The sequence below is a fragment of the Labeo rohita genome, chromosome 4 (genome assembly GCF_022985175.1).
Source record: "Labeo rohita strain BAU-BD-2019 chromosome 4, IGBB_LRoh.1.0, whole genome shotgun sequence".
Classification (NCBI taxonomy): domain Eukaryota; kingdom Metazoa; phylum Chordata; class Actinopteri; order Cypriniformes; family Cyprinidae; genus Labeo; species Labeo rohita.
Window position 1 is genome coordinate 40,184,644 of NC_066872.1, and position 25,214 is coordinate 40,209,857.

Here is a 25,214-nt window from a genome sequence, read left to right on the forward strand (position 1 = left end):
TTACTTAAAATGATCATAAGTAATAATAAAAAAAATCAATAAATGTAAGAAATCACAATGATTTAATCACTTTTTCAAAAACTCCCACAGGACAAGTTAGTATGTTTTTAATCACTTTATCGTATGTTTTGGTGTTTGTCAACAGTAGATAAATTATATACTCTTTCAAAGACATAATTAGCATTTTAAACATAAGGCTTTTAATGCCAAATTAAACTGAAAGTTTAGTAAGACCCAAAGGATAAAAGATATGTTTACATTAACTTAAGTATCTCTCCCATGGACTGCACTGCCCTCTAGTGGCTATAAAAGTATGTGAGCATTGTGCTTTATTTTTCCAAATATATGCTATCTGATTCATTAATATATTTTAAGATGCAAAGTGGAGCCTTCTTTATATTATTTGTATGCATCTGGCATGTATGAGAAGACGTTTCAGAAATGATGAACTGTTCCTTTAAATGAATGTTGTTCACCCAAAAATTTAAATTTGCAAAACATTTACTCACCCTCAGGCCATCCAAGATGTAAATGAGTTTGTTTCTTTATCTGAACAGATTTGGAGACATTTAGCATTACATCACTTTCTCACCAAATGGATCCTCTGCAGTGAATGGGTGCCGTCAGAATGATAGTCCAAACAGCAGATTAAAACAATCTTTATCAACTCATTCGCATCTTGAACGGCCTCAGGGTGAGTACATTTTCAGATACACGTTCATTTTTTGAATTCAGCTAAATTAAATTAGACTATGCTATAATGTAACATCAAAATACAAAGTTGTAGTGATTACACTGATCTCCTTTTTAATATCTGACTGGCAGATTAAAGGACACACGTATATCAGAGGCGCTGATTTGTTGCCATAGGAACTTCGCTTGTCCTTTGGTGCCATCTGTGATTGTTCAGAAACCTCTTTGTACTCAGCATGCTTCAGTTTCCAACTGTTGTTAATCCAGCATCTTAGATTTAAGCCGCTGTATTAGCTGCCGTTTTAATTCCGATACGTTGTATTTACGCTCTAAGGCAAGAAGAAAGAAGAAGAATCAATTAATAAGCATCATTATCATCATCCACTAACCGCATAGCAATAACACACAGTAGGCAAACCAAACCTCAAGGCCTAAAGATGTCACTTTATTAATAAACCAGCAAGCAAACTGAAAAGAAACCAGTGTGTTGAGTTACATAAGACAGCAGAGTGCAGGCTGGCCGCAGTACTAATACATGTTGGTAGTAGCCTGTGAGTCCCACACAGTAAAGACATTCAGAGCATCAGGCTAATGTGTCCAGAGACAAAAAGAGGCATGATAGCGAGTGCGAATAAAGAGAAAATGGTGTATGTAGAGGAATGAATTAGGTGTCTGTGATGACTCCTGATTGGATGTGAGGTTTCAGAGCTTTATGACATCACAGCCTCTCTCCTGTATGAACAGAAGTTCTCTTCCTGAATCAAGTGATTGCATGAATTCAAAATAGCATACTAGCATACTACACTGTACGTCAAAGTTGAAAATAAGATTATTGGAGTATATTTTACAAGAAAACACCATTTCCAAGTCTTTCTACTTCAAAATGTCATATTTAATTCTGTGTTACTTGCCTTTTCTTAGTAATTTACTAGCGATTTATGAGTATAAATTATTTCTACACTTTCAGTGTATTTTTGCTATAATTAAAAAATGAATGATAAAATGTTCAAAATAGCATACTAGTATACTACTCTTACTATTTCTACAGTACACAGTATGTATACTTTGCACAGCATGCACATTTCCTGTATGCATTAACTATTAGCTTACATACTACACTAAAAAAGTGGGTGTAAAATCAGCTTTTTCTCAAAAATTGCTAGTAAACTTTACAATTAATTACCAAAAAGTGGCATGTAACACATTGAATAAATCCTAAAATGTTTAAAGTGGAAAGACTGAAATTGTACTTTCTTAAACATACTTAAATAATCTTTCTTACATTTTTTTCTAAACTTTACATGTACCTTTTTCATTGCATTAGTGCGTGATGCACAGAAAACTGAATCCCACAATGCAACACACTCAAATCATTCTCAGCATTACATATAAACCAGATAGTATCATCTCATTTTTTGATCAGACTGCCAAATTTGATCAAAAATTTCTGACATGACTGTCTGTCTTTTAATTCATGCATTTAATAAAGCATAGAATATTACATACCAAACTATTTAGTGGTATAATGCATGCTGCACATACTATTTATTAAAAATTGTACACTATGTAGTATGCTAGTATTCCGTTCAAAACACAGCAATTGTTGGATATGTAAGTCACTTTGTTTTAAGTGCTGGTATTTGAGTTCATCTTATGCATTTTTACCAAGACAAAATGATGAAATGCAAACTCTGGTCATGTATTATATTATGATGTGCATGTAACTGATGTAAAATGTTCTCTTATTCCTTTACACAGAGATTGCGTACGCTCATGTTACTAATATTTCTCACTTATGCAAATATGTAGACATGATACGCTCTAATTAAGGACACGCATGTAAGTAAATGTAACATAAATGTAAAATATGTATAGTATCAGTGAATAGCTATACTGGAATATAAGTCAAAGCGTCTAGAAGCCACTAGAGTAAGCGAAATGACATTCCACACACACTTTACATCTTTTGGCCAGGAGCCAATCAGCATTCATCATGAGGCTCAGGTTTTCACGGACCTGAACAGTGATTGGATGACTGCATATTTGGTGCACGTATTAGCCAATGATTTCAAGAATCCTCCTGAGAAACGACAACGATTTTTGAGTTTGTCGTAAGGGCTTTAGCATATAGAATATAGTCTAAATCATTTTCCATTTCTGATTTTTAATAAATACACTTTTCATAAGCGCCTTTGGGATATGGAATAGCTCTGTACAATGTGCAAACGCAACAAGCACTGTGCTTACACTTCGGACTAGCACTGCTGATGCACTGTTTATACAAATACACACGAGAAAAAAAAAAGACTCTTAGTACTGACCGCGTATCTGTACTAAGAAGTAACTTTTGAGAAAATAATGAAAGCTTTGATAAGCAAGAGATGGTGAGAATGGAGAGATAAAATCTGGATGGGAAATGTCTATCAGGTGACATTAAGCACAGCAGGTGAACTGATTGGTTGGTCGGTTTGTTCTCGAGCGGTTAGCAGATAGTCCAGTGTCGCTCCCTCACAGGATAAAGTCAAAGGTCAGGTCAGACTTGGCCATCTTCTGTCGGTAAACAGCGTCGAACTTTTCATTCATGGACACAGTGAAAATGTCCTTCCAAAGCCCAACACGACCTGAAGCAGATGAAAACAGAGTTAGAAGATTGCATATCTCTTCATAGCTACTAAATCATAATGGGACATTGATTTAAAGGTTTTGGTTTCAATGCAAGATAAGCTCTTTTGGAGGCGTTTTTTTGGCATAATTTGGGTTAGCAAAGGGAATAATATTTCAGTTGTGTTTTTAACACTTTATTATTTCAACTATCTACTAATTACTAAATACTAGGTACTTATCTTTAAACTTTTTAAATATCAGCAAATAATGTTGTGAACTATTGTATGATACAACCCAGGAATTGCATCAATAAGATATATGAAAATGGTATTAAAAGTATATAAATTAAGAAATATTTACAGCTCATGTAATTTTTTTTTGCATAATAATTTGTTTTAATATATGTGTGTCACCAAAAACATAGGCTTCACATTTCTGCTTCATACGCTCCAGAATGTTGGCCCATTTTATTATTTTATTTTATTTATTTATTTAGTTTTTTTCATTGCATTGCATTGCATTGCATTTTTTTGACAGTCAAACCCTGAACATTCCTTTAAGACTTGACATCACCCAAACTCACCTTTCTCATCTTTTTCCATCTTCATGTTCACAGTATATCTTCATGTACACTTATAGTATAATAAATCCCTACTGTATGTACTGCGATTTTTCAGCATCATGCCAAGCCAAGTATCCATGCACTAAAAGAAAAATGAACAAGACACAAGAAAACAACAAAACAGAACTAAAATGCAAATTATAAAAAATTCTAAAATAAATTTCAATCCTTTTTTATGTAAAAAATACATGTTTAATGAATAATAAAACAAATAATAGCACAAAGACATCAAGCAGCAACAGAAATTTCCAAAGAAATAAAGATGCACCACATATATTCACCACATGATGGCACTGCCCAACAATCCTTCCCTTGTATGGCCAATAAGCCTCAGAATTGATCTAAACATCGAGTCCTTGTTGAGTCATACAAGGGGCTACATTCCTGTCTGGCAGACATATACATGCATGTGAAATGTGTTAAAATTCACTCTCACTTTTGGCCTGCACTTATCACTGCATGCGTCCTTCCTTGGGAAAGACTAAGGATTTCTCTTGCCTAATAAGAAATTTCCGGGAATCCATTTTTATAATTCCTCTAATGATAAATAAGATATAGGGTCAGTGTGCTTAGGGTCATGTGAGCTCAGGGATCAGAACATGCAGTGACAGTCTGTTAAATGACCACTAATATTTTTCTTCTGTGTTTTTGCTATTTTGTATTGCACATCTGAGTTTGTTTTTAGCTTATGATTAATTACGAGTGATCCCCCCCCCCCTTTTTTTTCCAGTCATCTCTCTCTTACCCCGGCAGATGGACAGGGCCTCAGAGTTGCAGCACTGCTCGATGAGTTGGTTACAGCTCTCCACCATGCTCTCCAGCTGGGCTTTATCACACGAGATACCCAGAAAGCGAGCCAGCTGCTCCACCAGGGTCCCCAGATCCTCCAGAGGGGAAAATTACAGGCAGCAGGAAAGGTGGAGAGACGGAGAGAATGACAATCTTTTGATTATGTAATCATGACTCACGGCTTGGTCTTACACAGATGAATACATGAAGACATAATTAGCTTACATAATTAACTTTGTTTTTAAATGATTTCAGAGACCTCAAGGTGCAGGTGAATTTTTATTTTTCAGATGTTCTGCATAGAAAAAAATTTAATTGCTAATAGTACATTATGCAATGCAACCAATTCAAGTATGTGCATCTGTTTATTTTCTGTCAGAGCAGTTGCACTGGTATACACTAAGGAATAGCTAAATAATAGTTCAGTAATCAATTTCAATTAATTAAAGTAAAATAAATGAATTAGATTATTAAAAATATTTAATATTTGATTTTACAATTATTGAGTTAAAGTAATAACTATACTGTACATAAAAATAGTTCATACAGCCAAAATTAAGTAAACACAATCTGCATTTTATTAATTTATTGTTTTAGTTTTTTGGTAACATTTTTAACAATAAGATGTCATTTGTTAACATTAGTTAATATATTAACTAACATGAACAAACAATGAACAATATATATATTACTATTACTATTATTACTATATACTATTTATTCATCTTTGTTAATGTTAGTTAAATAATAAAATAAAAATACAGTTGTCCAATGTTAGTTCAGAGTAGTTCACAGTGTTAACTAATGAACCTTATTGTATAGTGTTACCAGTTTTTATATATGAAGTTTGGAACATAAACAACTTTTTATGTTAATCAAAAATAGCAGTTTAATTAATGATGCTTAATATTTAAGAGTCAGACTTTTACTTTATATTTAACTTATTTAGTGTTGTTAAAATAAAAAATTAAGGAACAACAGTTTTGTAAAAAATAAATAAATTATATATATATATATATATATATAGTTTAATTTATATAGTATCCTTTATGTTCGGCATATAGACTCATATATAGACTCATATAGTGCTGTGTCATGGTGTCATGAACTACATACTACTGGAACATGGTGTACTATCTATATGTTTTTGTTTCTATACATTAGTCTGTTGCATCACAGGATACGCTTCTGTCACATGCCGTGTGTCTCTGTTTGTGCTTTCCTGCTGGACTCTGAGCTCACTTAATCACTTTACTTCTTAAAGATATGAAAACAACATACTTAAGCAGACTGATTATCAGTGATTCCCCTCTAATATGCAAACATAACACTCTACTATCACAGTTTCCAGGAATTGTAGTCCTTAAGACATGAATACAGCTGTTTTCAAGAATGAAATATACTAAAGTGATTATAGGCCTCTTTGCACTGATACTGCATAGACAAATAGTGGTTGTGTGGAGGTTAAAAAGAGACTATACTTGAGTATATAGTGGAGTATATTATACTCTATTAAGTATATGAAGCAGAACACATTATGCAAAGAGTTTGAGGTCATCTTTACATCAGTTTACAAAAAAACTGAATTAAAGCAGAGATATTTTTAATGCAAAACTTAAAAATAATTTGGTGACACTTTACAATAAGGTTCTGTTTGTTAACATTTTACTAGTTAATGAACAATCATTATATAGCATTTATTAATGTTAGTTAATATTAAGTTTAAAACTTACTAATACATTATTAAAATTTAAAGTTGTATATATTAACATTAGTCAGTGTACTGTGAATTACCATGAGCATGAACATTTTTATTAACTAAACCTAAAAAAGATTAATAAATGCTGTAAAAATATACTGTTCATTGTAAGTTAATGTTAGTTAATGCATTAACTAAAGTTAACAAATGAGACCTTATTGTAAAGTGTTACCGATCATTTTTGGTAATTGACACAATTAAAACAATTTCTAGAAATATTGCTGTGGCAACTAAAATAAATGCCAAAAGTTCTAAAAATTAAATAAAATTTATCTCCACATAAATATATTTTTTTAAATACTAAAAGTGACAATAGCACATAACAGTATCACTAAAATAAGCTAAAATTAAAAATGAAAATATAAAAATAAATGCTCATTTAAATCATTTAAAATATTCATAGATTAACACTAGGGGTGTAACGGTACGTGTATTCGTACCGAACCATCACAGGGCAAATTCCAGATGGAAGTGATCATCCTCATGCCCTTCTCCCTTCGAAGGGCAGAGCCCTTGGAGTTTAGACTTTGGAGTGAGCAGGCCACGTGTGTGTCATTATGGATGTTTGCAATGTATAGAGGGTATACGTTGACGTCACTTTCCTGCTGATCACTTATATCAATGTTATATATATCGTCATATCGTCCAGCTGAAAAATGTATATACTTTTTGTCAGTATTTATTTAAAAACATCCAGTTATGCAGAATTTAAGATGGTAAATATTTAGCTGATGAGTTGTCAATACAATATACTATATTACAATATATAGCAGGGGTGTCAAACTCAGTTGGTCCTGGAGGGCCGCAGCCCTGCAGAGTTTTGTTCCATCCTTGCTCCAACACACATACTATGCAGTTTTCAATTAAGCCTGAAGGACTTTATAATTGGATCAGGTGTGGTTAATTAGGGTTGCATCTAAACTCTGCAGAGCTGCGGCCCTCCAGGACCAGAGTTTGAAACGTTGAAACCAATGCTGCCATTCAGTCTTTTTGCCACTCCAGCTGGTGGTGACGTCACATGCATACCCTCTATTGTTGTTAGCATAACTGTTGCAAATAAACATAGGGCTTACATTTTATATTTTTTAAGGTTTTTAAAATATGCTATATAATATATAAAAACAGGTATATATATGACCCGTGACGGTTCGAATGAATATGAATACATGTACCGTTACACCCCAAATTAACACTGATACAAACACAAACACAAAAAAGCTGCATACTGTGAGTAATACTGCATAATGTAAATAATATATACTAAATGCATAATGTAAATAATGTGTGTGTGTGTGTGTATTCTGGTACAATTACATTATGTGTCCCCACAAGCATAGTAATGCCAGTAGATTTTGACCTTGTGGGGACATTTTTTTTTAGGTCCCCATGAGGAAACAAGCTTATAAATCATGCACAATCAAGTGTTATAAAAATGTAAAAATGCAGAAAGTTTCTAGTGAGGGGTAAGGTTAGGCTAATAGGTTAGAAAATACAGTTTGTACATTAGAAAAACCATTATGTGTATGAAACTTTCCCAAAAAATATGGAAACCTGTATGTGTGTCTGTCTCAGTGGATGCAGTACCTTGTACATATCCTCATATTTCAAAAAGAGAACGTTAGAGTCCATGCGATGCTCCCAGAACTCCTGAACATGCTCAAACCAGGAGCCGTATCCCACTACAGGGAATAAGACAAAAGGTACATTCTCGTACACATTTCTTTTGAGAAAGCATGTCCACTTTGTGTCATATGTGTCTCACTCACACTTATCATTCATGAATCGCCTGCAGAATTCCTGGAATGTTCCCCGGTAGCTCATGGTTCGTAAAGAGCGATGAAACTGGTAGTAGGACACCACCAGGTCTTTAGGGTTCCTGGCCATATAGATCACCTAGGGGACATGCATTGATATGCATAGCATTTATCTGAATTGTCAATTTCATTGATTGTCTTTAATAGACAATTGGAAGTCATGATTAATATGTTGCATTGTGTTTTCCAGCTGACCTTGCCTTCACCATTGTGCATCGCTGTGGGCAGAAAGCGATACGGCAGGTGGCTTTTGATCAGACGAGGCGACGTCAGTTCCTAGAGAGACACAAAACTCAACTTTACCATTCTAGGAAGTCAGAGGGAAACTAAACGTTATTCCCATGCTGAAGGCCATTGGTTCAGTAAATAAGTGAATGTGAGAGAGTAAACACCTGGATGATCTCCAAACCCGGCTGTGGATATTCCAACACAGGAAGCTGCTCATCAATATTCATAAGCCCGATCTCATCTGGGTCCGCGCCCTGACTCACAAGATATACCACCTCTTGTAACAAACTCGTACCTTTGTGTGAGAGAGGAAGAAAGAAAAGTTGTTCTGGATGCATTATTAATGGTTAAAGATGCACTTAACTGTAACTGCATGCATTTGCCTGAATATAGCCTGACCTGCAACCTCATTGGTTTAAAACTATTCTTTGGTTAAGTGCATTTTTAAAATGTATTTATTTATTTTTTTCAGTTTTGACCATCCCAGCTGATGAGGAGCAGCCAGTCTGTTTGATGCAGAAGCCATCATGCTTCACAGAGGACGTTGAGTTTATTGGGTGAGGATCTAAAATGACATCTTGCCACATGATTTAGGGCTATTCATTTTATTAGAGCATTTTTTTCTGGCATTTTTTATGTGTTAATTGTTTTGTCAGGCCTCTACCCAACAGTACAATGGTGGTTTGATTATGCAGGGAGCCGGTTACAAACATGCTGCTGTTGACCTTTAGGCAGCGCTGATAATGAAATTTCACCCTGCTGCGTCAAAAGTTTTGGATACACACCCTGATCTTTGTATCTTCCACCTTCTTCACGTTCTTTGACGAATGTAGATATAATGCAGCAACATTATCAGGAAAATGTCACATTCCAAGAAAAATGTACGGACGTAATATTTATTAGCCTTAACAAATTAATTGTGAAAGTAATTCTGCACTGGTTTAAACTCATGACTAGCATTAAACATTTGAGGAACCATTCAAACCCCAACAAGTTTTATTCATATTGTTTAAAAAGCTTGATAAATTAAAGTTTGGAGACTGACCTCATTAATGCGAAAGCATATGTAATCAAACAGATTTTTTTCTCACACTTTTTTGTATGTGTATGTCTGTGGAGGATTATCAGTGCCCTCTTTCACTTTTTTTCACTTATTTTTCCCATTTCCTGTGAAATGCGTGTGTGTGAAAACCTACTTCCATTTAGTTGAGGAGAAGCGATTATTTTGCCAATTCAGCAGAACTCTTATTTGTTGACTGCATGAGGAGTTTTCAGGAGCACAAAACAAAGGCATAATACAAGCATGACCTTGAATTTTTTATAAAGTGCCTCTTTTACACGTATTCAGCAGTTTTGTTTACTCTTGGCTGGCTTTAGAGCATACACTCTAAAAAAATTCTGGATTAAAAACAAACAGATAAACCCAGCGATCGGGTTGTTTTGACCCAGCAGTTATGTTAAATGTTTAACCCAGCCTTCCTGGGTTGTTTTATTTAACTTAACTATTGCTAAAAAAATTACTTTTATTTCTTGCTTAAAATGAACCCCAAAATAGGTTGGAATTTATTATTTTATTATTATTGGTATACAGTTTGGTTAAGTTATACTTAACCAAAGTAATGGCAGAATTAGCTAAACGCTTTAAATGATAAATGCTCTGTGTGTTTTCTTGAGGGCAGTCATCTACACTGAACTGTCATTAATTGAATTCAGAAAAATTGTTTATTAAAGATTCAAAAAACATAAATTCTGCATGCTTTTATGTGAACAACATACATAGAAATACCTATACAAAACAACCCAACCTGGGCTCACCCTTAAAGATTTTAGATTTAATACTTAAAGGGCTCATCGGATGCCCATTTTCCACAAGCTGAAATTGTTCTTTATGGTCTTAATGAAGGGTCTGTAATATACTTTGGTTGTGTAAAACAACACCCTTTTTACCTTGTCAAAATGAGCTCTACAAAAATCATCCCAATCTGAGATCGGACTGTTACAGCTGATCTGGGGTAAGACGCTCTTGTCAATCAACTATCGTGGGAGCGGCCTCTGTCGGTGTGACGCTACAAAAGGGGATATTATTTTTACAGATTATTTAAAACCAATGCATGGATTTTTATCATTATAGGGTAGATTTGTACATACACTGCCAACACACATTAATGTTCAAACAACATGGAAAAAGTGAACTTTGCATCCGATGACCCCTTCAAAGATTTAATACTGTCAGAAAATAACTCGATTTGCTGCACAGATTCCTCGAATAACGACGGTAAACGGTCTTGTGTTAGCTACTTTAAAGATCTGGAACAAATGTATGATTTTAAGGACATAATAAACATCTATCTTTCAGAAGATTATGACATTTGATGGGTTTAAAATCCATTTTAAATCCGATTTTAAACCAGTGATGAAAACAGGAGTGTGTGGTTGATTCGCAATAGTTTTTTTCCCTTCCAAGAAAACACATCATCAGGGTCATATGACCCTCTGGCCACTTCTTCCCACTGGACTGCAAAGCAAAATAAAGCCACATAAAGTTAAAAGTTGTCTTGCAAACTCAATGTGTGCACTACCAAACTTTTTTTTGAAACACATTTGTCCAGACAGGTTAAAGTTATGAAAATATTTAATGTGGACATAACCGAGCATAATTGTATTATAAGAAGCCTGACAGATATCAGGAAGCCTATAATGTTTGACTCTGCCATTCCCATCACAACTATCAACAAGCCAATGTCTGTTTACTCTGCAGATTCGACTGGCAGTGCAACGTGTGACTCTGTTGACCTGTCATCCATCACAGCCCGCTGGAGACACACATTTCAGTGTGTAACACTCAGCAGAGCTCGGCCTTCCCTCGGCTCTCCGAACTCAATTACACAGATGCTGGTGTGACACAACATCCTCTGCAAAGCCAAGCAATTTCAGACCCTCACACTATCATTCTTAATATAATGCTGTCTGTCAATCTCTCATTTCTTCTCTTCACAACTGCACAGTGGTATCCATATCATGTTATATAAACAACCGCATCCATTTAAACTAGGTCCTTGACTGTACTAATGTTGTTTACAGGCCAGTGATGGTTTACTTAGTAAAACTTTACAATAAAGTCCCATTTGTTAACATTAGTTAACATTAACTAACAATGAGAAAGAATTCTAAAACATTATTAATCTTAGTCAATGTTAATTTCAGCAGATGTGACCCTGGACCACAAAACCAGTCTTAAGTAGCACGGGTATATTTGTAGCAATAGTCAAAAATACACTGTATGGGTAAAAATGATTGATTTTTCTTTTATGCAGAAAATCATTAGGATATTAAGTAAAGATCATGTGCCATGAAGATATTTTGTAAATTTCCTATTGTAAATATATCAAAATTTTACTTTTGATTAGTAATATGCATTGCTAAGTGTTACGAATCTGGTCGGTGAGCTGCGGACCGCTCACCACCAGATGTCGCTCTCCCTCTGTTTACACACTCTGACTGTTGCACTACACCCCGGACTCCATTCCCCATCAGCCATTGCACTACACCCCCGTCCAATCAGAGACAGTATAAAAGCCCCGATCTTTCTGTCACTCACCGCCGAGTATTGTACTGTGTTTATCTGGTCATACGAAGCGTTTCTCTGTGTTCACCCCGTGTCGTGTCTTTCTGTTATTCTGGCTCCTCGTCTGGTTTGTCTCGACCCCCCGCCTGTTTATCGACTACTCTCTGCCTAGCCCTTATACACCTGTCTGCTCCTGTCTGACCACGCCTGCCTTGACCATGTCTCTGTCCAAATCCTTCAATAAAAGCGTGCAAATGGATCCGCTTGTCTCTCGTCTCACTCCCAACGTTACAGAATACTCGGCCACAACAGGATCCAGCAGCTTTTCCCTCGGACATTCAGGTATGGACTTTGGACTATTGTGTGTGGGCGCGCGTCGCTTACTGTGGGGGTCGCGAAGGAGGAACGCGACAACTCGGTAATGGCGGCCGCGCACCCCGCTCATATAATGACGGCCGCGCCGGAGCGCGACGCCACAGATCCGCTGGCCGCTTGGCTCACTCGGGGAAATGCGGCCACGCTGGAGCGCGCCCGAGCCATGACGACGGCAATGGATCGCATTGCTCAAATGGCGGCGAACGTAATGGATAGCATCGCTCTAATGGCGGCGACAGCTGTGCCCGTTCACAAAATGGCGGCCGCGTCGGAGCGCGTCCACACAATGGCGGCAACGGCGGAGCCCGTTCACAAGATGGCGGCGATCACAGAGCTCCGTCACGTCACAGCTGCCATACAAGAGCCGTTTAAAGGTACAGTTACATTCCCTGAGTCAAGTCAAGTTGCAACTGTGTTTCCTGAGTCAAGCCATGTTGTTCCTGAGTCAAGCCATGTTGTTCCTGAGTCAAGCCATGTTGTTCCTGAGTCAAGCCATGTTGTTCCTGAGTCAAGCCATGTTGTTCCTGAGTCAAGCCATGTTGTTCCTGAGTCAAGCCATGTTGTTCCTGAGTCAAACCAAGCTGGAGCTGTGTCAAACCAAGCTGGAGCTGTGTTTCCTGTCTCAAGCCAAGTTACAGAGCCACCGCACAAGATGGCCGCCACGCCAGAGCCACCGCACAAGATGGCCGCCTCGCCAGAGCCACCGCACAAGATGGCCGCCACGTCAGAGCCGGCTAAAGCCCCGTCAGCCAAGCCACAGCCTGCTCAGGCCATCTCAGTCAAGCCACAGCCTGGTCACGTCATGTTTTCTGCTCCTGAGTCGGCACCCATCATGGCCGGTCTTCCCGAAGCGGTTTCAGAGTCAAGTCACGCCCCGCCTGACGGCCCAGAGTCAAGTCACGCCCCGCCTGACGGCCCAGACTCAAGTCACGCCCCGTCTGGTCCCAAGTCTGCTCCAGAGGTCCCGTCTGGTCCCAAGTCTGCTCCAGAGCTCCCGTCAGTTGGAGAAGCCGCGCCAATGCCTCCTGAGGTGTCAGCCGTGGCTGTGGATCCTCCCTTGGAGGTGGCGCCCCCCTACAAACTCTCTGCTTCTTCCCTCATTCTGTCTGCCTCCTCTGTCACTGTTCTCCCCAGGTCCCAGTCTATTATGCGGGTTCCTGCTCAGCCCTGGTGGGCTCTGGCGCCTCCTGTTCCGCCCTGGAGGGCCTCGGCGCCTCTCCTGTTCCGCCCTGGAGGGCCTCGGCGCCTCCTGTTCCGCCCTGGAGGGCCTCGGCGCCTCCTGTTCCGCCCTGGAGGGCCTCGGCGCCTCCTGCTCTGCCTCCGGTTCCGTCCTGGAAGGTCCCGGTGTCTCCTGCTCTGCCTCCGGCTCCGCCCTGGAGGGCTCCTGCTCTGCCTCCGGCTCCGCCCTGGAGGGCTCCTGCGCCTCCTGCTCTGCCCTGGAGGGCTCCGGTGCCTCCTGTTCCGCCTCCGGCGGCGCCCTGGAGGGCCCCTGTGCCTCCTGCACCGCCTCCGGCTCCACCCTGGTGGGCTCCTGCTCTGTCGGTCCTGCCCCAGTCACCTGGTCCTCTGCACGGACCTGGCCCTCCAGCCCTTGCCCTGTCTCACCCCCGCCCCACCGCTCCGCTGGAATATGGTTCGTTTGTAGCGTCTGGAAGCCGCTCTTTGGGAGGGGGCTATGTTACGAATCTGGTCGGTGAGCTGCGGACCGCTCACCACCAGATGTCGCTCTCCCTCTGTTTACACACTCTGACTGTTGCACTACACCCCGGACTCCATTCCCCATCAGCCATTGCACTACACCCCCGTCCAATCAGAGACAGTATAAAAGCCCCGATCTTTCTGTCACTCACCGCCGAGTATTGTACTGTGTTTATCTGGTCATACGAAGCGTTTCTCTGTGTTCACCCCGTGTCGTGTCTTTCTGTTATTCTGGCTCCTCGTCTGGTTTGTCTCGACCCCCCGCCTGTTTATCGACTACTCTCTGCCTAGCCCTTATACACCTGTCTGCTCCTGTCTGACCACGCCTGCCTTGACCATGTCTCTGTCCAAATCCTTCAATAAAAGCGTGCAAATGGATCCGCTTGTCTCTCGTCTCACTCCCAACGTTACACTAAGAACTTCATTTGCACAACTTTAAAGGTGATTTTCTCAATATTTAGATTTTTTTTGCACTCTCAGATTCCAGATTTTCAAATATTGTCCTATCGTAACAAACCATACATCAGTGGAAAGCGTATTCATTCAGCTCAATTTTAAACAATTTACCCTTATGACTGGTTTTGTGGTCCAGGGTCACATATATTAATACATTACTAAAATTAAAAATATGTGTTTACATCATTTACCTGAGGACCTCAGCTGGCATGAACTAACAGTGAACAGTAGTATTTTTATTAACTAGCATTAAAATTAAAATTTGCTGTAAATTTACTCATCATCAGGCTATCCCAGATGTAGATGAGTTGTTTCTTCATCAGAACACATTTGGAGAAATTTAGCATCACTTGCTTACCAATGCAGTGAATGGGTGCCGTCAGAATGAACAAATGCATCATAAAGATGTTTTAACTTTAAACTATTGCTTCTAGCCAGAATGCAAGTCCATAATCCAGTGAAAAAGTGCATCCCCTGTTGTCCTCTCACATCAAAATCTCCCAAAAAAAAAATTTTGGTTTGTTTTAGACGGTGCATATTTCTCTCCTGATTCAGACTAGATGACTTTTGCATTTAAGAAAGTAATATTATGCATAATATTGCTGGAAGCAATGGTTTAAAGTTAAAAAAACATCTTATAATGGATTTGTTTCATACAAACATGCTGTTTTTGCTTCACAAGACAATAACTGATGGACTGGAGTCATTACAGATTATTGTAATGTTTTTATTAACTGTTTAGACTTTTATTCTGACGGCACCCATTCACTGCAAAGCATCCACTGCTGAGCAAGTAATGTAATGCTAAATTTATCCAAATCTGTTGTGATAAAACAAACTCATGTACATCTTGTATGGCCTGAGGATGAGCATTTTTCAGGTGAACTATACCTTTAACATTGTGAATTGCTCATTGTTAGTTCATTTTAGTTAATACGCATTAACTAAAGTTAACTAATTGAATGTTATTGTAAAGTGTTACCATTCCCTGTTTGGCTTCTAAAATGCAAGCAGGTGAGAAAGCAATAAGACAGCTCTATAATGCATATGAACTTTCCAGTATAATTTCCTTTTTTTCATTGCATGAATCAAAAAAGATCTGCAACTATACATTTGTTTTCAGCTGACTTGTTACACAAGTAGATTGACATAGCAACAAGCATGCGTGGGAGAGGGAGTGATGCATCCTAATAAGAAACAGCGCCTCTGCAGTGAATGAACGCGTGTGGGCATGGCAAACATTTCACCTTGCTTTGTTTTTAATTGCACATCAACATCCAATACAAACACACCCAGTTCTGATTTTGCATTCTTATCATCCAGAGATCACACAGTCTCTAAAACAAGCAACTGTTTACCTTATTTTTTAATTCAAACTCATTTGTTTTTATACAGGCCTGACTCAGATACTGACTCCCAGGGTGGACCGGACATGATTAGATGGGCCAGGCTGGTTTCATAATATTTTGAAATCGCCTCTTATTTGAAATTAATAATATTGCCAATGTCATCCAGGCTGTTAATGAATCATCTATAATGGTAAACACATTTATTTGTCTGTAATTTAATAGGCCTATGTACTATATACAGACTGTAAAAATATGCATATGAACGTTTTTTTACTTATTATATTCACAAGCTATCCAAAATATGCTTTAACACACTCTAAATCATACAGTCTAAAAATAAATATCCAAAAAAAAGACGTGCATTGATAAACACCTTGGTAAACACACCTTAAATAACTGCATCCTCTATAAAAGAAAAGCAAGCGCATGTAAGATGCATTCAGGCGTTTGTTTTTAATACCTGATTTGGGGTATGTAACGATCCATATGTCGCTACTTCTTAACGAAAAGTTGGCGATCTCGTCCATCTTGCCCCTGCAGAAAGGAGGGAGTCGAACTCCTTCATACTCGAAGTATTTGCTCTCGTATTCAATCGGGGTGCTCGGCGTGTCCACCTCGCTTTCCGCCATCCTTTCAAACGATTACAACACGAAAGGCTTGAAGGGATTGATTTTTAAAAAGAATTGGGCAGAAGAAGACGCATTTGATATCCAGCAGCCTCTGATTGTTTGGCAAAGACGTGCCGCTTTGCGTGCGCCTTGACCTTCAGCCAATCAGGAGGAGGAGAGATGATGTAATGGGATTCTCTCAGCATCAGCACCAGTTGTCGGGGCGGTTCCTTGAGCAGGCCAGCTGTTCATCTCTTATGTAAATAAACAACACGTTTCTAAAGTTAAACTATTGAAATGTTGCTGAGTGAGTGCATTATTAATTCTGTCGTCTATTTATTACGTTTGTCTGCTTTCTTAGAACTGATAAGGAATTGCATTGTAGATGTACACCTAAATATGTATATACTGTAAGAACTATAATTGTTTAAATCTACTCATTACAAGTATTTGAATTAGAAATAATCTGTTTTAAATGTTGAGAAAAGTAACACTAACCACGTGACACGTTGAACAGTATATATTATATAGACCACGTAAGCCCCGCCCATTCAGGAATTTGTTAACAGTGATTCTATTTGTACTGGGCTGCGGCAAGTTTCCTATTGGCTCAAATGCTGTCAGACGCAACAGCAAAACTCCTCACAACAGCAACAACCACTCCTTCTGTACAAAGAAAGATAAACACCTTTGTAGAAGATATGATAATAGTTGCAACGCGAGCAGGAGCAGCCTGAGGATTTGCCGCAGTCATGTTTGATTTAAAGGGAGGCTGGAATCTCTCATTCGCCGGATGCGGCTTTTTAGGGATCTATCACATCGGTGTTGCGAGCTGTCTTCTGGAGCAAGCACCGTATCTGATCCGAGGGGCCACTAAGATCTACGGAGCCTCCGCAGGGGCTCTCACTGCATCCGTGCTCACTACCGAGGCATGTTTAGGTATGAAGATCACCCCACGGTTGTGTTTCAATACCCTAACTAGACGAACTCACACTGTGGTACTTAAAAACGATGTCTTTGTGCGCAGCTTCCTGTTTTTTTTTTTTTTTTTTTTTTTTTTTTTTGTTGTTTTTCCATTCTTTTGTAGTTTCTATGGCATTTCTGCATTTTGTTGCATTACAGTTTTTTGCATTACAGTACGCATATAAATATTTGGTAACACTTTGCAATAAGGTGTCATTTGTTAACATTAGTTAATGTATTAACTAACATGAACAAACCATGAACAATACATTACATTATTTATTCATCTTTGTTAATATTAGTTAATAAAAATACAGTTGTTTGTTTTTATTCATGTTAGTTCACAGTGCATTGACTAATGTTAATAAACTTGTGATTTTAATAATGCATTAGTAAATTAACATTAACTAACATTAATAAATTCTGTAGAGGTATTGTTCATTCTTGGTTCATGTCAACTCATGTGAACCTTATTGTGAAGTGTTACCAAATATTTATATATTTATATAGAGAAAGGTTTACTTTTGTTCTCTAATACCCATCTATGTATTATTATGAAAATTAAATAAATAATAATTAAATAAAAAAAAACCTATACCTGTGAATACCATTGTTTTTGTTGATATTATTATGTAATATTTATTAGTTTTTTATATTTATATATACATTTATTTAAAAAAAATATATATAAATATACAAATATAAATTGTACATTTATATTTAGTATTGTATTGTTTAGTGTATAGTGTTAATTTATTATTTTATTTTATGTTTGTTTATATTTTCACTTTTCATTTTAGTTTCAGTTTAAGTTACCGTAATATATTTCAGTAATATATTTCTGTATTGCTTTGATCAATTTTTTACTTTTAGTTTTAATCATTTTAGTATTTTTAAACATTTATTTCAGTTATTTCATGACCTTATTTCTTGTCACATTTTTTTTCAAGCCCAAAATATTTTAACTATATGTTATCTGCATTCATTTTATAGGGTGTGTAATCTAAGAGCTGTTTCCATTTGGGTATTTATGCAAGACTCCAGTGGAAAGTGTAGAAAGTGTATATTGGGTCACTTTATGAAAGTGTTAAATGACAAACTAAAATATTGTTTGTTTCTTGTTGTGGTATCCGAGAGCTCTGAACTGTGTTGTTTGTGCATGTCTGTGTGATATCAGCATGACTTAATTCTTTCACTTTCATGTAATATCTGAACTAGAAAGTTCATTCAGATGCCAATCAACCTTTGGTTTATTACAGGTTCAGACATTGTGTGAATTATTAAGAGCAAAGATTAAAAAATAATGTTTAGTATTGGCATTTCAATTCTGCATTAATGTTCATGACTTGCTTTTCATTTTGCCTATGTATTGCTTAATTCATTATTTCTGTCTGTTTCTTTCCATTCATGTAGAGAAATGTTGTGAAGACGTGCTCAATGTTGCCAAGGAGGCACGGAAGCGTAATCTGGGGCCTTTGCACCCAACGTTCAACATAGTCAAGGTTATACGTGGAGGCCTGTATCGTGACCTGCCAACCAATGCACACACACTGGCCTCTGGTCGACTGTGTGTGTCCCTCACACGCGTCATGGACGGCCAAAACGTTCTGGTGTCAGACTTCAGCTCCAAAGATGAACTCATCCAGGTTAGAGCATCACGTCATCATAGAAAATACAGCCCAGAATTAGATTTTCTGTCACCACTTTATTACTCTGATAATCCACTTTTATATACTTTTATCTACATTAAAGTGACTTAATGGGGTCATAACATGACTAACTTCACACTAATTCTGCCTTCTTATAAATTCTTGTTAAAATGAGGTCATAACATTTTATTAAAGGAGTTCCTAAGAATCATAAGCCAAATATTAAATATTACGCTCATTTGAGTTATCAAGAAGAGCTTTATTTAACACATTTTACCACTTTTAAATCTAAAGAATCAGGTTTCCCTCAAAATCAGTGCAAAATTGCAATTTTCTACATTTGGAATTTAAAATAGCTGTAGATTTACTGTTTGGTTTAGCTGTATATATTAAAATATAAAATAAAAATATTGTATTCAAAAAGTTTGGTTGTTGTTGTTGTTGTTAATTGAAATAAGAAATGAAAAATAAAATAAAAAAATGGATGAATAACTTAACTTTAAAAAAACTGAAAATTAGAAATGTTACTTTGGCAACTAACTAAAATAGTTGAAGTACTAAAATGACTAAAGCTGAAATATTTTTTTTTTAATCTAAACAGAAATACTTGGTAACACTTTATTTTAATGTGTCCCAGTTACACATATTATATTATAATAACAATTAATTATCCATAATTACATGCAAGTAACCCTAAGTCATGTAGTAAGTACATGTAGTTAATTAATATTACTCCATACTTACATGTATAATTACACTGTAACAAGGACAACTTAAGGCAAAAGCACATAAAATATACACATACCTAAAACTTAAACTAAAATGAAAATGTAAAAAAGAAAACGAAAGCTAATTCAGAATATTAATAAATACTGTAATAACACTGTATCTCTCTCTATGTTCTCTTTCTATTTTCTCTCCATTCCCAGGCTCTTGTTTGCAGCTGTTTCATTCCTGTATATTGTGGTTTAATCCCTCCTGCCTTTCGTGGTGTGGTAAGTGTTAAAGTTCATAACTTTAATGGTGTGATGTCATTTTTTTATTTGAGCCAATCCATGAAGCATTGTATGAGGTGACATAGCTGGAAAGTTGGATTTATTTCACATGGGAGAATTAGGACATTGCAACCAGAGTTCATTGCACGCACTTCAAAGAATTCAGTCACTGGGGCACACTGAACTAACACTGGCCTCAGTAAGAGAACTAAATACGCTGATGGTTTTGATCAAGATGTTCTTGTAGAACTGTTACTCAGTGTGTCCCACCCTCATCCACATAACCTGTACATTGTGTTCTTGCTCTTTAGAAAGGGGAGGAGACATCAATGTATAGAAATAGCTGAGAGGTCAAACAGTTCGGATAAAGGTTCAGCTCTGTTTGCTTTAACACTTACAGGTTATTGCATGGAATAATTGTTACTTTACTTTATTAGGTAATACAGATGATACTTTATTCATACACTTGCCAGTTACTAAAAAATTAACCCGAATTAATAAATCTATCAAAACTTTAAGTATATTACGCTGCGTCTGAAGTGGTTCACTGAGTAAAGTTTAGCTGTGAATTTGACCTAATATAGGCTATTACGCAAGTCCTGTGGTCTGATCATACCACCACCTTACTGCTGGTCAGTCCTAAATCAGCCCACAATGAACTGAGCCACACTGTCATTTGCAAAAGCATGCAAATCCCAGTTGGCTCATTACAAACAAAACATTTCCCATTAGGCAACAAGAAACTACTGCTATCTGGTTAGCTATCAGAAGTCACACAGTTTTTAAATTATAAATATATCAAATAAATATACAGTGCCTTGCAAAAGTATTCATACCCCTTTCGTTTTTTTTCCTCATATTTTGTTATGTCGCTGCTTTAAAATCAGTCTACACCATAATGTCAAAGTAAAAACAGAATCGTCACGATTTTGTAAATTTATTAAAAATAAAAACCTAAAATAAGTACATTGCATAAGTATTCATACCCTTAACTCAGTACTTAGCTGAAGCACTTTTACAGCCTCAAATTTTTTTGGGTATGATGCAACAAGATTTGCACATCAGCATTTGGCAATTATCTCTCATTCAATTGAATTTGCCACAGGTTAACTCCACTTGAAGTGAAGAAACATCTACAAGCAATATGAATGCTCCTGAGCTAAATTTCAAGTGTCCCAGAGATGAATGCTTATGCAATGGAATCGTTTAATAATTAATTTGCAAAGATGTTAAAAATCAGTTTTCCGCTTTGCCATTATGGTGTATGGAGTGTAGATTGATGTGGGGGAGAAAAAAAAGTAATATAAAGAAGTTTAACACAAGGCAGCAACATAACAAGTGTGAAAAAATGAAGGGGTATGAATACTTTTGCAAGGCACTGTATATTATGTAAACAAAAACTATAATATAACAAACATATATTATAAATGTATAACTTTAATTTTTGTCTTCATTCTCATCCAGGCATGAGATTTAAGACTTAAGTGAGACTTAAAAAGTGCATATCTCTCCCTTTTTCTTTCTCATCAGCGTTATGTGGATGGTGGGATCAGTGATAATCTGCCTCAGTCTGAGCTGAAGAACACCATCACCGTTTCTCCATTCTCAGGAGAGAGTGACATCTGTCCAAAAGACAACTCCACCAGCTTCCACGAACTGCGTTTCACAAACACCAGCATACAAGTCAATCTTGACAACATGTACAGACTGAGCAAAGCTTTGTTTCCCCCAGAGCCTAAAGTAAGAACAGAACACCAAACACACACACATTTGCATGCCTAAGTGAAATAAGAGTGGTATGCATGAGCTGCAGAGCAGTTGCACAATCACTGTCTTTATTCTGCCTTTGAGAAACATGCTGTTAAAAGCCACATATTTATTGCTCTGTCCTTAAGCCCTCTAAACTGAATTATTTGCTGTCAGATTAGCATCTCACTTGATGTATCTTTTGGATAATTTCATTTATTTTATAACAGCATCTTAGTTTTCGTCCTTTTAACTTGTGATATTTCTGTCATTTCTATTTGTTTTTAAATTACTTAAAGGGATAGTTCACCCAAAAATGAAAACTCTGTTATTAATTACACGCCCTCATGTCGTTCCAAACCTGTAAGACCTTTTGTAAGACAAATTAAGATATTTTTTATTAAATCCGGGAGTTTTCTGACCTGCACAGACAACAGTGACACGTTCAAGGCCCAAAAAGGTAGTAAGGACATCGTTAAAAAAGTCCATGTGACATCAGTGGTTCAACTGAAAGAAAGCAAGTTGACAAAAAGATTGAATCCAAGATTTGGTGATAATATAGCATAATAAGAGATTTACAAGAAGTTTTTGAAAGGTTGGTCATTTCTGACCAGGAAGAATTTTCAGTACAGCACAAGGGTTAATTACCTGACTTTTTAATAACTAATTACATCATATCTGTCACACAATGAAATATCTGTGCATGTGATTTGGCAGGTGCTGGCAGAAATGTGTCAAAGCGGGTATAAGGACGCCCTTCGATTTCTCCAGGAAAACAGTGAGTGTTTTTATCTCTCATATCTCTTCACATATTATGCCAAATATGATATGTGCTGCAGTTTACAAGATAACGGTTATGTCTCTTTATAGATTTGCTACAGGCAGCATGTCCGAGAGCAGACGTGGCTCTGATTCAGACTACTCCCACCTGCTGCTGTCCAGGCAATAGGAATCCAGTCGTGACGGAAACCACAAAAGAGTGGGTGCTGCGGAGACTCCGCCTCTTGAGAAAACACCACTGGTGGTTGGACGAAGAGCTTGTCAATAACCTGCCAACCCCTATTAAGAAAGGTAGAGTTATACTTAAAGGGATAGTTCACCCAAAAATTAATTTGCCATTAATTACTCACCCTCATGTTGTTTCAAACCTGTAAGACCTTTGTTAGACCCGTAAGATATTTTTGATGAACTCTGAGAGCTTTCTGACCCTGCATAGACAGCAATGCAGCTGACACGTTCAAGGCCCAGAAAGGTATTTAAATAATCTATGTGACATCAGTGGTTCAACCTAGTTGCTTTGCTGTCTGTGCAGGGTCTAAAAGCTCTCGGATTTCTCTAAAATATCTTAATTTGTGTTCCGAGGATGAACGAATGTCTTACAGGTTTGGAACGACATGAGGGTGAGTAATTAATGACAGAATTTTCATTTGTGGGTGAGCTATTCCTTTAAATTGACCTTTAAAAATGAAGAATGTACATTATAACGTGACTGTGTTAACTTCATAGTGTACTATATGCATGTGTTTGCAGTTTTTTGCGACGCCTGCAGAGAAAAGCATGGTCTGGTGGCACAGGTGACTGGTTTGCTGCCACTGCGTGTAGCGTCCTACATGCTGATGCCGTACACACTGCCAGTGGAATCAGCGTACTCTGCAGCTCAGAGGTCAATATCATTATTTAACAATGTTTACTCATCAGAACAATAGAATTACTCTATTAATCACACTTTTAATACACTACCATTCAAAGGGGTTGGTAATATTTTTAAATGATATTTTTAATCCATCTGTTCAGAAAGTTAGAAATAAATTGATTGAAAGTGACATTAAAAGACATTTATAATGATACAAAATATTGATATTTCAAATAGATGCTGAAAAAATGTATTTGCAGAAAAATATTAAGCAGCACAACTGTTAATATTTGTGTGGATGCCACAGTGTTATATCCGGATGAGTTTTTCATTTTGGCTTTGTGTTTGAAAGGTTTTGGGAATGGATCCCAGAAGTCCCTGCAGATGTGCGCTGGCTTGCTGAGGTAGCAGGCGGTGTTTATAGACTGGCATGGAAAGGTGCAGCATCAGAGACAAGCAGGTAAAATCCCTCAGGAATCATTCAAGGCAACTATTAAAGGAAGAGTTCATTAATTTGCAAATATGATGAACATGTACTCACCCTCAGGCCATCCAAGATTTTGTTGAGTTTGTTTCTTTATCAGAAAAGATTTGGAGAAACTTAGCATTACATCACTTGCTCACCAGTGGATCCTTTGCAGTGAATGTGTGCCGTCAGAATGAGAGTACAAATGGCTGATAAAAACATCCATAAATGTCAAAACTTAATTTTTGATTAGTAATAGGCATTGCTCAGAACTTCATTTGGACAACTTTGAAGGCTTTTGGTTTTGTGGTCCAGGGTCACATATATAAAAGATCCGTTATACTTAAGAGTCTAAAAAGCAATAACAGATCAATGTTTTTCCACAAAACAGCCCAAATCAAGATGTCTTGAATATCTTCTTGTTTATTTTGCAGTGGCGCCCCCTTGAGAAGATGTGTGAGTGAACCGCCAATGGTAGACTTACAGATGCCTGTCACGAACTGCAAAGGACACATACCTCATTCTGTCAGCAACCTTGATAGTTACAACTGGACTTTTCCGGGTGACTTCAATGCAGCTTCCTCTGTCGACCCACCGGACAGTCCCATCAACGACACCAGCACCTCCCCAAGGCAGATGTGCTTTTTTGTTGGCTCACAAAGTAATCAAGAGAAGCAAACGGAGCAGTGCAGAACCTTTTCAGCTTAGTATAATATATACTGTGCCTGGTCGTACATGTCATACTGCAAATTTAGGCAGTTGGAGAGACAAGCTTGGGTAGTTTCATGCTCTGGAATCCAGCGTTGAGAGTAAATATACATGACATGACAAACACTTCTCCTGTGACATGTTGGACATTATCCAAAAGTGCCTTTCTTCTCCATTCAGAACCAAAGATTCGTTTGATCTGTTGTGTCAGACTGTACCTTGTTTTGCTGATGTGGACACTTTGGTGCTTATTGGTGCTAATACTTCTCTGAGACCTCAAAATCCTTGACATGAGCCGTACAAGTCAATGCCACAAAGGAGTACAATCAAATAAAGACTTTGAGCCTATGAATCTTGCTTTTGATTTCATATAGCATGCATTATATAGTCTGTTCATCTTCCATTTGCACCCCCTCACAGCACTTTCTTGGCAAATATTGACATTTTTAAAGAAAAATGGTACTGAAAATTATAAAATACAGAAGTACATGATA

General features: G+C 37.4%; 2 protein-coding genes across 3 annotated transcripts; one reads left to right on the top strand and one right to left on the bottom strand.

The window, feature by feature from the left end:
- Positions 1 to 1,117: 1,117 nt before the first annotated feature.
- On the bottom strand, positions 1,118 to 16,739 carry sult4a1 (sulfotransferase family 4A, member 1). 2 transcript variants are annotated; one of them, XR_007827604.1, is made up of 8 exons: positions 16,413 to 16,739; positions 8,674 to 8,804; positions 8,477 to 8,557; positions 8,234 to 8,360; positions 8,052 to 8,146; positions 4,665 to 4,803; positions 3,881 to 4,001; positions 3,237 to 3,314 (listed from the first exon to the last, which is right to left on the bottom strand). XR_007827604.1 is itself a non-coding variant. In XM_051107890.1 (7 exons), exons 1-7 carry the CDS (start codon positions 16,579 to 16,581, stop codon positions 3,202 to 3,204), a joined length of 855 nt encoding a protein of 284 aa, XP_050963847.1. In that variant the 5' UTR covers positions 16,582 to 16,738; the 3' UTR covers positions 1,118 to 3,201. The 2 variants fall into 2 exon arrangements, 1 of the variants encoding a protein (XP_050963847.1); XM_051107890.1 differs by lacking the exon at positions 3,881 to 4,001 and having other exon boundaries at positions 1,118 to 3,314; positions 16,413 to 16,738.
- A 435-nt stretch (positions 16,740 to 17,174) lies between these two features.
- pnpla3 (patatin-like phospholipase domain containing 3) lies at positions 17,175 to 25,068 on the top strand. Its single transcript, XM_051108615.1, has 9 exons — positions 17,175 to 17,499; positions 18,937 to 19,169; positions 20,102 to 20,167; positions 21,698 to 21,907; positions 22,631 to 22,691; positions 22,784 to 22,984; positions 23,444 to 23,576; positions 23,899 to 24,006; positions 24,447 to 25,068. The coding sequence occupies exons 1-9, from the start codon at positions 17,313 to 17,315 to the stop codon at positions 24,718 to 24,720; spliced, it is 1,473 nt and encodes a 490-aa protein (XP_050964572.1). The 5' UTR covers positions 17,175 to 17,312; the 3' UTR covers positions 24,721 to 25,068.
- Positions 25,069 to 25,214: the final 146 nt, after the last annotated feature.